This window comes from Neoarius graeffei, chromosome 8, assembly GCF_027579695.1.
Source record: "Neoarius graeffei isolate fNeoGra1 chromosome 8, fNeoGra1.pri, whole genome shotgun sequence".
NCBI classification, from domain to species: Eukaryota; Metazoa; Chordata; class Actinopteri; order Siluriformes; family Ariidae; genus Neoarius; species Neoarius graeffei.
In genome coordinates, this window is record NC_083576.1 from 66,658,020 (window position 1) to 66,673,489 (window position 15,470).

A 15,470-nucleotide genomic window follows, 5' to 3' on the forward strand; every position below is an offset into this window, starting at 1 on the left:
TTCATTCCAGCCATGCAGCAGCACCCTGATTTGGCTTATTCAATCAACTGACACACCCACCCTTTAATCAAGGGTGGGTGTGGCTGCAAGTATTTGACTGTGTGAAGACAGTTCAGTTGATTGAATGAGCCAAGTCAGGTGTGCTGCTGCATGGCTGGAATGAAAACCTGCAGCCACAAGGCCCTTTATGGATCAGGTTTGACACCCCTGGTCTAGAGTCATTGTCCTGCTGGACTGTGAACCTTCGTCCCAGTCTCAACCCTCTGGCTGACTCAAACAGGTTTTCCTCCAGAATTGCCCTGTATTTATTGCCATCCATATTTCCTTCAGTCCTGACCAGCTTTCCTGTCCTTGCAGATGAAAAATGTCCCCACAGCATGATGCTGCCACCACCATGCTTCATTGTAGGGATGGTGTTCTCATGGTGTTGTGTTTGCGCCACACATGGTGTTTCCCATGATGGCCAAAAAGTTCAATTTTAGTCTCATTTGACCAGAGAATTTTCTTCCATGTGTGTGGCTTAAAGTGGTCCTATGGACAGATCCTCCCATCTCTGCTGTGGATCTTTGCAGCTCCTTCAGCGTTATCTTTGGTGTCTTTGTTGCATCTCTGATTAATGCCCTCCTTGCCTGGTCTGTGAGTTTTGGTGGGCGGCCTTCTCTTGTCAGGCTGGTCATGGTGTTATATTCTTTCCATTTTGCTATAATGGATTTAATGGTGCTCTGTGGGATATTCAAAGTTTGGGATATTTTTTATAACCCAACCCTGATCTGTACTTCTCCACAACTTTGTCTCTGACCTGTTTGGAGGCTCCTTGGTTCTCATGTTGCTTGCTGAGTAGTGTTGCAGAGTCAGGGTCCTTCCAGAACAGGTTGATTTATACAGACATCATGTGACAGATCATGTGACACTTTGATTACACACAGGTGGATCTTAATCAACTAATTATGTGACTTATGAAGTGAACTGGTTGGATTTAGGGGTTTCATACGAAAGGGGGTGAATACCTATGCACACTCCAGGTTTCTGTTTTTTCATCTTAATTATTGTTTGTGTCACAGTATAAAAACAACTTGCACCTTTAAAGTGGTAGGCATGTTGTGTAAATCAAATGGCGCTAACCCTCCAAAAATCCATTTTAATTCCAGTTCATAATGCGATAAAACAGGAAAAACACCAAGGGGGATGAATACTTTTGCGAGACACTGTATACATTTGCATAAGCTCAGGATCTCTTATTGGGTATAAACATTTGTTTGTTTTTTTCCAAACTAATTGTATTTTCATGAAAAACACATTTCTTGTGTAAATGCTGCTGCAAATGATTTATGGATAAAATCGTTGGTATTTGTTTTGATAAATGAGGCCCAGTGATTGTATTTGAAGCAGCCTTTATTCATATGATAACATAATTAGATGCTGGTAAAGTGCTGGAACGTCAGTGTTAATTTGTTTTCTCAGAAGAAAATCTCAAGACAGTCTTGGACAGTCTAAACCAAGCGACGTCATTTTTAACGTTGAGCGGTTTTTGATTGCATATTTTTTGCAGGTCTTGATTTATGGGCCAGAGTTGTAGTTTGGCAAGAATCAAAAATCTATGCTGGGCATCAAAGCCTGCTTCACAGAGTCAGATTTGTCTTGTACCCTTAAAAGGCTTTGAACCCACAACACTGTCTTGCCTAGTCAGGTCTAACTCAGGGACATGGGGGTTAAGACTTTAGGTGACCGTGCTGAAAGCTGATACGACTCAGAGAATCCGTTTTCCTTTGTGCCTGCTGATGTCATGAAGCTGGATGGAGTAAAATCGTGTTCAGATGCCAGAACTTTTCCTCCAACGCATGCCTTCATCCTGGTCCTATGACCCCCGAGGTCGCTATTATCCCCTCATCCTCTGATTAAAACCTTCTGTAAAGGTCATCTGATCAAAGCCCTGAGTCTGTTGAGGCTCATGTGAGGGATAACGGTATTTTATGGCTTGCTGCAGGAGATAACCTGGGCCATCTTCTGTGGAGCACATCCCAGTTCCCAGCGGCTTTGGCGCAGCTGTGATCCCTGACCCCATGACGCTGCCGTGGGCCAGTTTCCGTAGTCCTGGGCTCAGTGGCAGGGTTGACCTGGCTGATTGCTCTAATCATGAAGATTGATTGGTCTGTCTGAGTGCCGTTTATATTTACCCAGTCTTCCCATTGATCTCTGTTTTCTGTGCCAGGGCAGATGTTTGTGTGTATCCGCTCTGTGTCAGTGTGCAACGTCAAACAGTCTTGAGCTCTGTCTGTGCCTCTCACGCTCCTCTTCCATCTTAAGCACGCTCATGTTCCATCAGTCATTCCACAAAACCAAACCCCCCCACACACAGATCTAAGTTTTCTGAAAGGTCATTCCCACACTGTTCCTCAGCTCCTTTAATGTTCGTCTTACATTACATTTTTCATTTGTTTTGACCATGCTGACTCTCGTCCTTTTCTTGCCCTCTGTCTAACTCCTTCTCTCTTTCTCTCTCCTCACAGGCGTCTGAACCGGAACCGGCTGCAGGTTCTGCCAGAGCTGCTATTCCAGTCTACACCCAAGCTGGGTCGCCTGTAAGTCTAAGTTTCTTTGATATCTCAGCTCGGAAAAAAAAAAATCAAAATAGTGGTCAAACTTCCCCGCTGTCTTAATTTTGATCATTGTCCTGGGAGGGCGCACAGTCAAATATTTGGCTTTCTCCACAATACTGTTTAAAGAGGACGTCATCAGAACAGGGTTTTGTTATTTGCTGTGGTTTTCCTACTCCAGATGTGGCTCTTTTATACAGGCAGAGGGCCCGGGCAGGCGAAACGTGACACGGCTCCACTCGATGTTACTCACAGTGTGGTGAAGGTGTGTTACAGTGAATATTTTCCTTGGACGGACCAGATTCCTGTTGCTGAATTTCATTTCCCTGCTCCAGCTTTGAGCAGGCGACGTTGAGTTTTCTGGGTTTAGCTGCCAAGGAAGTCTTTATTTACAAATTTACGATAGTCATTGAAGAGAAATTGTTCAGGTTAGCCTCGAGTCAGAGCAGGGGTTAAGTTTTGTAAGTGTTGATTTTGGGGTGATCTGCATTAAATGTGAGACATGAGCCACTCTGGGGCTTTTTAAGTTCTCTCGAACCTTCTCTGAGCACAAAAGGTCACTTTGCCCCTTTTGTTTCTCCTGCTCCTGGGAAGAGCTCGCTGACGTGTTAGCACTCCAGTGCACTTGATTTGCAATGATGTTTGATACATGGATGATTACAATGATTGGGACTCGGTTTACAGACATGAAATTCCCTTTTATGTCAGCTACAGCTCACTGAGCAGGCTGCAATATTTCTTCGGTGGATAGCTGAAGCTTTACAGAAACAATCGGCAGGAATGATGGTTTCATTTCCTCTCTGTTGCCAGCAGTTTCATAAAGCATTATTGGCAGGGATGTTCTTATTTATCACAACTTAATAAGTGTTCTCTCAGGCTGCAGGCTGTTGCGAAGGAGTGGAAATGATGAACGAACGCCAGGCATATACACTAAATCCTCTTATTTCTTATCCCCTCGCCATTATTTAAATTATATACCGTTTGATGCTTTTTTCTTCTTTTCTTTGGCAACCTACAATAGACTTTGGTAACAAGGGTTATATAGGGCTGGGGGTTGCTTCTGTGAGGCTCATAACTCTGCCTTGTCACAGTTGGTTAGTCTCGGTGGTACTGTGAAATGAATGGACTTACCTCTAGCGTTCCCATTAAAAACCCTCAGGTGTTGCCAGCTGGACTTAGCAACATGAAAGAACATGTTCAGCTCAGGACAGGGCTCGAAAAGCCAACCAACTCTGACTTGTGCTAGCAGGGGTCACAGAAAGGTAACAGGCGTGTTCTGCCTGAGGTGAAAGGAAGTGAAACATTGGTGGTCTGGGTGGGTGAGAGAGACCCCCACTGTGGCAGGCCCAGGTGTTTTGAGGCAGGCTGGGACAGTGGGAGGCAGCGATGGAGAAACAGTGGCCGTCATACGGTCACGAAAGCTGGCACGGTCCATTTGTTGTCAGTGTGTGTAGCGCTGCTCTTTGCTGTGCCTGGAAGGAAAGCGTGTGGTTGCAGTTATAGACTCTGCACAGCGCAGGCCAAGATATTTGCTTTTTACACACGCACACGCACTCACAACCTCCGACACGCACACACATGCAGCGCATGGAGTTGGTTTGGTTCAGCTTCCAAAGATTCCTCCTCCCGCCCCTGCTCTCTCATACCTCCATACCGATGGATAATGGGAAGCAAATGAAGAATGAGAGCTCGGCCATGAGCATGCCTGCTTCTATTTATTAATGGTGGAGCAGAGCAAGCCTCCATATTAACTTCTCTTCCTGTGTGGAGTCAGGCCCCGTGTGCTGGTTAGGTTCGAGCATGGGGTATTTCAGTCAGGAAGAGCCACAGAGCTCCACCTCTGCCATTACGCTGGGCTCAGGTTGCGTGTGATTGTTGTGATTTAGGGGAAAATGGGTGCGTAGAGCACAGCGAATCCTCCTTCGGCCAATTCAGAGCTCTCACTTTCTCTTTAATTTTCTGGACTCAATTATTCTGGCGGAGGTGAGCATTTAGCCTGTCAGGGCATAATGATCGCCTCTCATGGCTGTTTTTGATTGATCAGGCCTGAAGTTTGCCTGACGCCTGCACGACCATAAAGATCTGGGCCGAGGCCAGCTTCCTTCTGGCTCGTGTGTGCCTTCGCTTCTGAGAATGTTTGGCTGCGCTTTGTTTTTGTATCACGAACAATTCTGTTTTCTTTTCTTGTCAACCCCACCTTGGTGAGTTTGTTTTCTTTTCACAGCACTTATTTATTAGAAACAAATCAGCCTCGCACGTGTGGGGCAGAGCCTCTTTCGGCTGCTTTGCGCCTCTCCTGGCTCGGAGCTTTGAACTCCAGATGGGAAGCAGGGCCACGGCTTTCTGAGTGCTACAAAACCCCAAACCATTTGAGTCCAGCCTGCATCGTATACATGTGACTCCAGCACCTAGCGAGCACAATGAATCTCTCATCAGCACTTTTCAAAACGCATCATTACAACTGATGTTTTACTAAATTCCCATTGTAATTACCTCTTTGCACATTAATTACGGCAAGAACTAGATGCACCAGCAGTACTAGTATTTACATAATAATTAAAGTAATTGTATATTGCCGTGTAAAGTAGTGTGTTTTGGTGGCCGCAATAGCTGCCTAATAGTGCAGCGCGTCTCAAGCGTATAAACCGTGGAGCTGTGGCTCAGCGGCCCACAGATTGTTTTCAGAGAAACTAAGCCTCCCAGAATCCAGCCAAACGTTGTCCAAAATAGGGCTCGGTTTTTAAAGGCCAGACAGCTTAGTGATTTACTCCAAAGTCATATTTAGATAAATATAAGCTCCAAAGACTTCGAAAGCACTGAAGGAAAGCCGGCTGCATCCAAGGAGCTCAACAGAAAAAAAAAGCTGAATTTGTTTTTTTCTTTAATAGAGTGGGTTTTCTCAGTAATCAACCAGCTTGTTTGGAAGCAGCAAGGAATCTGATAAGACTTGTGTGAGACTCAGGCAGACAGCAGAATGCGTTTCTCTGTTGTCAGACCGACAAAGCTCATATTTTCAATTATGCTTCAGCGGGAGAGCTGTCAATTTGTTAGTCCCTGTTCACCCTGATTTTCACATCATCATTGGCAGCTACTTAACCCTGTCAGATTTCAGGAAACTGAGTCAATACACAGACTGAGATCAACGTGTTCCTGAGCTTCTGCTCATGTGAGCATTTTTCTTGCTGTTTCTGCTGACAGGACGTAGGAATAAATGAAGCTGTTTACACTTAGCAAAGGTTGATTTCTGGCACGAAACAGACATATTTTCCACCTAGTCAAAACCTATGACCATACAAAGTTAATTTAGAGGTGCATGCAAACGTCTGGGGTGACTCAGAAAACAAAATTTCTCGCACTTTTAAACTGTAACACCTCCCTATCGTCAGGGCAAACGGCACTACAACATTGGCATATATTTTATAGAACGTTTATATATGCATAATGTATGCTAAAATAGAAACGCACATATGGAGGCTATTTAGGCAAGTAAAGGCAAAGGATGTAGGTAGAAGAAGTGTTTATGTAGTGGATCTGAATATCATTAACGTCTCTTCCTTGTTATAATTCAGCTGGCTAGAAGGTGGATGAGCTTGGCCTTGGACCAATCTGTCAAAGCTAGAATGCTTTCGTGTGTGTGTAACCTTTCCTCAGGTGTTGGAAATAAGTGTAATCTCATCCAGCATTGTTTCTGCATCCAAGGTCTCAGGCACCAAGAGATCTGCTTTTATTGAAGTTCAAGGGAGAAGAAAAAAGAAGGTATTTTTCCATTGTTAGGGTTTTGTTCCTGGCCCAGATTTTGTTGTATGTTCCCCAGCTAAGTTTAAATCTTATCCCCTCTCTCTCGCGCGCACACTCTCTCTCTCTCTCTGAGCTGTTTGGACATCTCGGAGTCTGTAGTTCTTCTTAATCTGGACATACACAAGAGTTTTGGCTGAGCGGATTGTACTCTTTGATATGCCTGCATGCCTGAATAGCATATTTATGCGATGTTTGTAAATGCGAAGCATGGTGTGGGGCCCACAGAGCCACCCAGTGTTCTAAAGGCTGCACTGCTCACACAGCTGGACCTCAGTTTGTATGCTTACAACTGGTGAAGAGCTGATGGTCCATGGCTCTCAGAACTCATGTGGGGTCTGTTCGCCCTGCAGATCGATCAAACAGAGCAAGAGAATGAGAGAAATGAAAGAAAAGTGTGAGAAGAGAAGGAGAAACTGTGCAGGTTGAACTACTGATTAGATTCGGTTAAACAAAGGCAGATTATTACAAATGACCTGAACATGCTTTATTGCTTTTGTAATTAGTTAACCAGATGCTCAAATCTAAATTTTCTCTCAGTATATCTACAGCGAGTGACAATAGACAGGGCTGTGTAAAACAAGAAATTCATCCTGTGCTAATAGACAAAAAAACATTCACCCCTGAGTGAGTTCGTGTGTAGCAAATATGTTTTCGAGTCCAAGCAGTCTTTGTATTCTGTTTTTTTAACCCATAGTTAGAATGAGAAATTGTATCACTTAAGATCTTTTTAAAGTATTATTATAGACTTATTATAAACTACTTGTCACACCTGCATGTGTTGGCACGCACAACAAATGGACTGTCAGGCGCACTCCGGACTAAGGACTCGCACCTGCATGGGATTAAGACGCAATCAGCGCACCTATATAAGGACTCTAAATGCACACTTACTTTGCGAAGTATTGCATTGTTAGACACTTTGCTGAGCCTTGTTTCTTGACTGATTCTCCTGATTTCCTGTTCCTGATTTTTGATCCTGCTTTGTCTACGATAGACTGTTTGTGCCTCACTCGACCCTTCTTTTGCTGTTTCTGATATATGCCTACCATTTTGGATTCTTTGCCTGATTGTCTTCTTTTTAATAAACACCTTCTGCACATACATCCGTCTCCAACCATCCCTGAAAGAATACTTCGCCCAGCTAACACTACTAGACGAGACGATACCGCTTTTTCTTTTATCGATACCAATAATGAAACCTTGAATATCAGTTGATATTGATTTTCATCTGATATTTATTTCTTAACAAAACTACTAAGCTTTAAAATTATTTTAAACTGAAGCATTTTGCTTAACATATACTGGGGGAAATGCAAAGCTAAAACCATGACTCATACAAAAGCACAGATTTATTCAGGTAAACGCTTTCAAATATTTCTTTCTTTACCTTTATTTAACCAAGAATAATCCCATTGAGATTCAGAATCTCTTTTGCAAGGGGATCCTGGCCAAGAGTGCAGCACAAGTAGATCCACATAAAATATACAATTGGGAAAAAAATATAAATAAATAAATGTTAAAACAAGTTGGCAAATCACATCATTACATTATAATCATCAGCTGTGTTCAGTAAGAGGACATGTGCATTAAGTAGTCAAATAGTCCTTGACCCTAGCTTTAAAATCTTCCATACTTGGGAGGTAATCCAATTTAAGATGACTCTGTAATTTATACCAAGACGAGGGTGCGAATGCTTTAAAGGCACTTTCACCAAAGACAGTCCGCATACGAGGAATGGCGTACATTATCAATCTATCAAGCCGGAGACTACAGCTTTTGGTGGTGACTTTAAGAGTCAAAAGAGAACATTAAATAAGGAGGCAAGTCACACAGGATGGCCTTATAAAGAAAACTGTACCAGTGTTCCCATCTACGATTGTGCAGAGAAGGCCAACCAACACTCTCATATAGGCTGCAGTGATGAGTACGAAAACCCGAATCCATGACAGACCTTAATGCTGCATGATACACTGAGTCCAGCATTTTCAGAGAGGAGAGATTTGCATGCATGTATAAGATGTCACCGTAGTCAAGTATCGATAAAAAAGTTACCTGTATCAGTCTTTTTCTCGCACTAAAAGAGAAACAACTTTTGTTTCTATAGTAGAAACCCAGTTTAACCCTGAGTTTCTTTGTAAGACACTCAATATGGTATTTAAACGACAGATTGTCATCCAAGTAAAATCCCAAGTATTTGTAGACTGAGACTCGTTCAATCACGTTCTCATTTTGTGTAACAATCTGACAAACATCATCTGTGTTCCCTTATTTTAAAAAACACATCATTTTAGTTTTGTCAGAATTGAGCACAAGTCTTAATTGAGTAAGATTTTTCTGAATAATATTAAAAGCAGATTGCAGCTTTTCTGTGGCACTTGCTAACGATGAAGCAGAACAATACAAAACGGTGTCATCTGCATAAAAGTGAAATTTGGCGTCAGTTACGTTTGGACACAAGACATTTATATAAATAGTAAATAAAATGGGACCCAGTATGGACTCCTGGGGGACACCATTTTGTGTCAACAAAGGATTGGAGGACACACCATCAACCTGAACACTTTGTGTTCTGCCACTCAAATAGTTACCAAACCATTTGACAGCTTTTGAAGACATTCCAATATCCCACAATCTCTGGCACAATACCGAGTGGTCAACCATGTCAAAAGCCTTTGAAAGATCTAAAAACAATGCAGCACAATATTCAATTTATTAAATCCATATCAATAAAATAACATGTAAATGTAATAAAATCAGTCTTAACAAAAATACAGTCAAGTCTCTTTATAGTGGAGCTCCATAACTTAAGAGAATGCATCGACCGGTTTTTGAGGACTTGACTGTACAATGCCCGTACGTATGTGTACTACCAAAGGGAACCTGGTCGTAAGTGCAAGGCAATGTATCTCAAACACCTGACCACTGGACAATGAAATTTCCATCTTTATTTACATAAGATAGATGGGGTTTTATCCAGCGCTTTTTCCATTTGCTTTTTCAGAAATAAGGTGGAACTATTGACTAACACAGTTTATGTAGTGGTTAGCGCTGTCGCCTCACAGCAAGAAGGTCCTGGGTTCGAGCCCAGTGGCCGGCGAGGGCCTTTCTGTGCAGAGTTTGCATGTTCTCCCCGTGTCTGCGTGGGTTTCCTCCAGGTGCTCCGGTTTCCCCCACAGTCCAAAGACATGCAGGTTAGGTTAACTGGTGACTCTAAATTGACCGTAGGTGTGAATGTGAGTGTGAATGGTTGTTTGTCTCTATGTCAACCCTGCGATGACCTGGCGATTTGTCCAGGGTGTACCCCGCCTCTCGCCCATAGTCAGCTGGGATAGGCTCCAGCTTGCCTGCGACCCTGTAGAACAGGATAAGTGGCTAGAGATAATGGATGGATGGATAGTCTGCTAGTGTGATGGACAATTGACCGTTTCGGTCATGTGTCTGGCTGCAGGCACTTACGGATGCAAGTGCAAGGGAAAGCAGGTGCGTTGCAAACTGGCAGTCAGTTTCAACTCATGAGACAAATGATGAGGTCAGGGTCGAGTAAGGGTCAGTCGATGCGCAGACAATATGTCATAAATCAGACAAAAGTTTGAAGTCAGAAATAAACAGTAAACTGAGTCAAATTCACAGGAAGTCAGGAACTAGGAACAATGGCTTGGTATGATCAGGTATGATACTTCGTAAAGTGTGTGCGTGTGTGTTTGCTATCCTTACATTGGGGAGCTGATTATCAGGAAATGGGAAACAGGTATGTCCTTAATATTTGGGAGAGGAAGGGTGCTGTGCTGCTTGGGAAATATAGTCCGTGGCAGCCATGTTTGGAGTCCGCTCTGACCTCAGATTATCAGTGGTATTACTGACATTATGTAAGGGCGGTGGATGGATGTAAGTTCCAGAAGTTTTATTGAAAGCATGCTAGCAAACAGATCCAAAACATAGACAAAGGCAGAGTCGAAAAACAGGCAGGGGTCGAGTGAGGCACAGACAGGATATCAGAGGTAATACAATACTCAAAGTACAAAAACACAAACAGGGTCAAAACCAGAAAAGTGATACAAAATACAAGGCTTGGTGACATCAGACGCAGGGTACAGACCATATACTTTGCAAAGTCTGTGTTACTGAGAGTCCTTATATGTATGTGCTGTGATTGTACTCTAACCAGGAACAAGTGCAAGGTAATTAGTCCTAATGGCGCTGTGCACTTTACAAGCTGTGGCTGTGCGCTCCAGTTATTCTATTGAGGTTGATTTTGTGCCCTTGCAAATATTTTGATCATACACTCATCAGGAGCTCTGCTTTTAGGCACTGCCTAAATATCTATATTATGTAAAGTTCCAAAAGCAAAATGTTTTCCAAAAAAGTCTCCTTTAGCAGGGGTGGCATGGTGGTGTAGTGGTTAGCACTGTCGCCTCACAGCAAGAAGGTCCTGGGTTCGAGCCCAGTGGCCAAAGAGGGCCTTTCTGTGTGGAGTTTGCATGTTCTCCCCGTGTCTGCGTGGGTTTCCTCCGTGTGCTCTGGTTTTCCCCTACAGTCCAAAGACATGCAGGTTAGGCTAATTGGTGGGTCTAAATTAACCGTAGGTGTGTGTGAATGGTTGTTTGTCTCTATGTGTCAGCCCTGTGATGATTTGGTGACTTGTCCAGGGTGTATCTCACCCAGAGTCAGCTGGGATAGGCTCCGGCTTGCCTGCACCCCTGTACAGGATAAGTGGCTACAGATAATGGATGGATGGATGTACTTTAGCATGAAGTATTTCCACACAGCTGAAATGAGATCAGCTCACACACAATTGCTTTGCTGAATCTCCATAACCACACTTTAACCTGCTTTATCATGTTGTACTACAAGCAATTCTCTGATATCTATACTACTAAAGGAAGGCTGTCTGTCTCTCTATCTGTTCACCTATGCAAATCGACACGGCTGGATGTGCATACTCCATACTTTGCACATGGATTGATGACACCACAGAGGGGCCCAAGACAACATTTGCGACTTTCCAAAACATGGCATTAGTGCTAATCCAACATACTATTCATTTCCCGTAGGCTACATGCTCGCGCTAATACATTGTGCTAATCCAAGACACTATCATTTCCCATAGGCTACATGCTCACGCTAACACACTGCGCACAGCCTCGGCGGAGAATCCCCTCCTCAACTCACCTGAGCGTTTCGATTGTACAGGACCTTGCAGTCAGCGCTCCTCGCTGGAGACTTGCACTAGGGCCGAGTCTACCGTCACCGAGGAGACACGGGGAGCAATTTACATCATTTTGACAGAACACAGTGAAAACATATATATCGCACGTGTCCACTTAACTTTCCACTGGGCCATTCAGAGGAAATCAGGTTCACAGGCAACAACTACTAGTTTCAAGCTAGATTTATTACAAAATCTGATTGAGTTCATGTTTTTTTCCTCCCATATCTTATCCACCATTTTATGCTGGTATCAGCCTGATACTGATCCTTGGTATCACACTGGTATCATTTCTGGTTCCTACAAAATTAAAATTTTTTGCAACAACAAATTTGCTCAGAAATTGAATAGCCTTCAAGAGCCTTGTCTATGCTTTAATTCAGTTAAACGCTTTTAACTACAATTCATTTCATTTAAACATCACTAAGATCTGGTCACACAAAGCCCTCCTATGTCTTGCCAGAGGAATTCTGTATAAGCTGTTTGGTAAATACTATATAATGATAATTACTTAAATTGGCCCAAGGATTTCCTTACAAGAAGTGGTTCAGCTTTAAGTATCAGGTGGGGTGTGTTTAGAAAGACAGGTAGGTTGAATGACATTTCTGTGGTTAAAATGTACATATAAATATTTGAGCATTACACCCAGTGGTGTTTCCAGACCATCAGGTAAGTGCACGTAAAAGGGGACTTCCATCTTTGTTCTTCTAAATCCCCTGTGTAGAGATCCTGAATGGACTCCTGGATCTAGAGTATTTTAGCAGTGGATTAGATGGGTTGTGAAAATGTCTACAGTGGTGGAGGTTGAGAGGCAAGTTGGATAGAGAGAGAGAGAGAGAGAGAGAAACCTGTAATGAAACTCAAACTGCATCTTGGGGAGTATATTCAATGTAACCTAATGTCTTTAATGCTCCATTAAAGGATTTTCTGTAAGCGTAGCATTTTAGAGTGGAACCCTGGCCTGAAGTTGTAAAGAAGCCATTGCAATATAGTGCAAAAATATGGATGCTGCATGTTAAGGATGTGGATGCTAACAATATATATGAGTGATTCCACGCTTATGGGTACTGAAATGGGGACATGAACTTATTTTTAAAAATTGACCTAAAACCATTTCTTTTTTTACCATCAGGTCACAAAACATGTAATCTTTAATGAATGATATGTTAAAAGATAGGCGGCACGGTGGTGTAGTGGTTAGCGCTGTCGCCTCACAGCAAGAAGGTCCTGGGTTCGAGCCCCAGGGCCGGCGAGGGCCTTTCTGTGTGGAGTTTGCATGTTCTCCCCATGTCCGCATGGGTTTCCTCCGGGTGCTCCGGTTTCCCCCACAGTCCAAAGACATGCAGGTTAGGTTAACTGGTGACTCTAAATTGACTGTAGATGTGAGTGTGAATGGTTGTCTGTGTCTATGTGTCAGCCCTGTGATGACCTGGCGACTTGTCCAGGGTGTACCCCGCCTTTCGCCCGTAGTCAGCTGGGATAGGCTCCAGCTTGCCTGCGACCCTGTAGAAGGATAAAGCGGCTAGAGATAATGAGATGAGATGAGATGTTAAAAGATAGCTTTAATTTTCTGAGATGTAATAAAAACACATTTATATGCCAAAGTCAAGCCTATGAGTTCCAAAATGATGTCTGTTACATTACTTCTGTTACGATTGTCCATCTCGCGTCTGTTACAAATTAATTACAATCTAGCTATATACCATGTTAATCTTATTGAAAGAATGTGTATGTTTATTCTACTACACATGTTTATTAATTATATTTGCTAAAACATCACCTTCCTATGTTTCAAAAAGTAATTCTACATTGTTAAATTTGAGAATATATATGTCCACAACACTTCTGTTACGTTCTGACTTTGGCATATAAATATGTTTTTATTACATCTCAGAAAATTAAAGTTATCTTTTAACATATCATTCATTAAAGATTACATGTTTTGTGACCTGATGGTAAAAAAAGAAATGGTTTTAGGTGAATTTTTAAAAATAAGTTCATGTCCCCATTTCAGTACCCATAAGCGTGGAATCACTCATATATATATATATATATATATATATATATATATATATATATGCGCTAAGGATGAAATATGTTTTGTCTGCAGACTGAGCAGATGTAATTTTAACAACATTTGCCTCAGGTGGCTGCCAGGGACTGTTTTGAGATCTGTTTTTGATGAGTGAATTTAAGTCAGTCGAGACTGTGGGACTGATAGAAAGAGCAAGTGTGTCCTCTGAAAATCGTGTCCCCTACCCCCATCATGGCCAGCAACAGGAGACAAGGCCTAATGCAGCATGTTGATTGAGAGTGGCTATAATTTGGGAAATAGTTTGGAGCCATTACACACAGGGTGTTTATCACAGGTAGTTCCCATGACAACCAGTCCAGATCGTAATTGGTTTTAAATGGGCAGAACTGCTTGCACATGTTTCAAAGGGCCATGAGGAATGCGCTGTAATGAATGTGTGCACTCAGTTTTCCTCGATGTGTCATGCTGGCCTCCTCTCTTTTTTTGTCACTTACCTCTCAGTACTTTACCAATCCAAATCCAGAACTGGCTGTACACTGGTTGCACACGTGTCTGGTTTGTGTCATGTAATAGTAGCCATGATGGTATGAGTTCTTAGGAGATTGTGGATGAGGGACGTGATCTCCCATTTGGTGCTAGAGTAACAGTTTACAGTAAGTGCTAATAACAACAACAATGCTGGAGCTCCAACTGACCTTTTAATCTGAATGTATTTTTTTTATGGAAACCAAACATCCTGGGTTTTCCATTGTGCTTGAGACAACAGACCACATTTCAATCAAGCTGGATTTAGTGTTCATGAAAATGCAGTTAGTTTGTATTCTACAAAGAGCGCCTGACTTTGCTTGAATTTATTTTTTTAAATTTAAGAAGAATTACAAATATGAATCCCAGATGATTGGCTTCAAATGATATAATTGGTGTGAAAATATATATGAATTAACGAGACTGTCAATGATGGTGTAGCTCACTCCAGCCCCATGAGAAATCAAATCTGGGTAGAAGTTATATGCACCCTAGGTATCCCTACCTTCATGCCAGAAAGAATCAAAATCGGTGAAGAATTGAGGGAGAAGAAGTGATTTTTGTGGAAACTGTTCATTAGGGCTTAATTATTCCATATCTTCATTACTGATTGCAATCATGCAAATTTGAGTAGAAGTTATATGCACCCCAGGCAGACCTAGCTTCCTGCCAAAAAGAATAAAAATTGGTGAAGAACTGAGAGAGAAGAAGCGATTTTTATGAAATGTGGACAATTCTGGACGGACGCTGGATGGACAACACATGATGGCATAAGCTCATCACCTGTTAGCCAGATGAGCTAACGATTAAAGAAAGGAAGAGAACACATGCATGAATTCAGATAAATCAGATCAGCTATCCGTTTAAGACAAAAAAAGAGGCTGGGTTGGTCTGTGCGTACAATGCAGTAGCACTGAAATGGCTGAGTTAGCATTATTGCCAGTGGCTTAGTAGGGAATGAATATTTAGAGACTTTTGGAGGATGAAAGCTGGTTTATAAATTGGGATTTTCCTTTCCAATGTAACCTTTGGCTTGCTTGTTACATTACATTGCATTACATTACATGGCATTTAGCAGATGCTGTTATCCAGAGTGACATACAATGAGTGAAAAAGTCAGGTACATGAAGTGCTGAACTTCTAGACAATAAAGTTCTAGTGCCAACTGAACAAGTGACAGCAATACCCAGTGTAATATGCTGTTGAAATACCAGCCAAGAAAACAAACCAACCATATAAAGTACAACTAAATAGAGAACTCAAAACGGCTAACCCCAGGCTAGACCGTACACAGCCTGGGTTGGTCTAGACC

The 15,470-nt window shown here is 42.4% G+C and overlaps 1 protein-coding gene across 1 annotated transcript in view; it reads left to right on the top strand.

Moving 5' to 3' along the window:
* The window catches only part of slit3 (slit homolog 3 (Drosophila)), a 368,151-nt gene that overhangs the window by 39,426 nt on the left and 313,255 nt on the right, over positions 1-15,470 (top strand). The window contains exon 4 of the mRNA XM_060928048.1: positions 2,508-2,579. Coding sequence (XP_060784031.1) covers positions 2,508-2,579 — 72 coding nt within the window. The remainder of the gene's footprint in view (positions 1-2,507; positions 2,580-15,470) is intronic.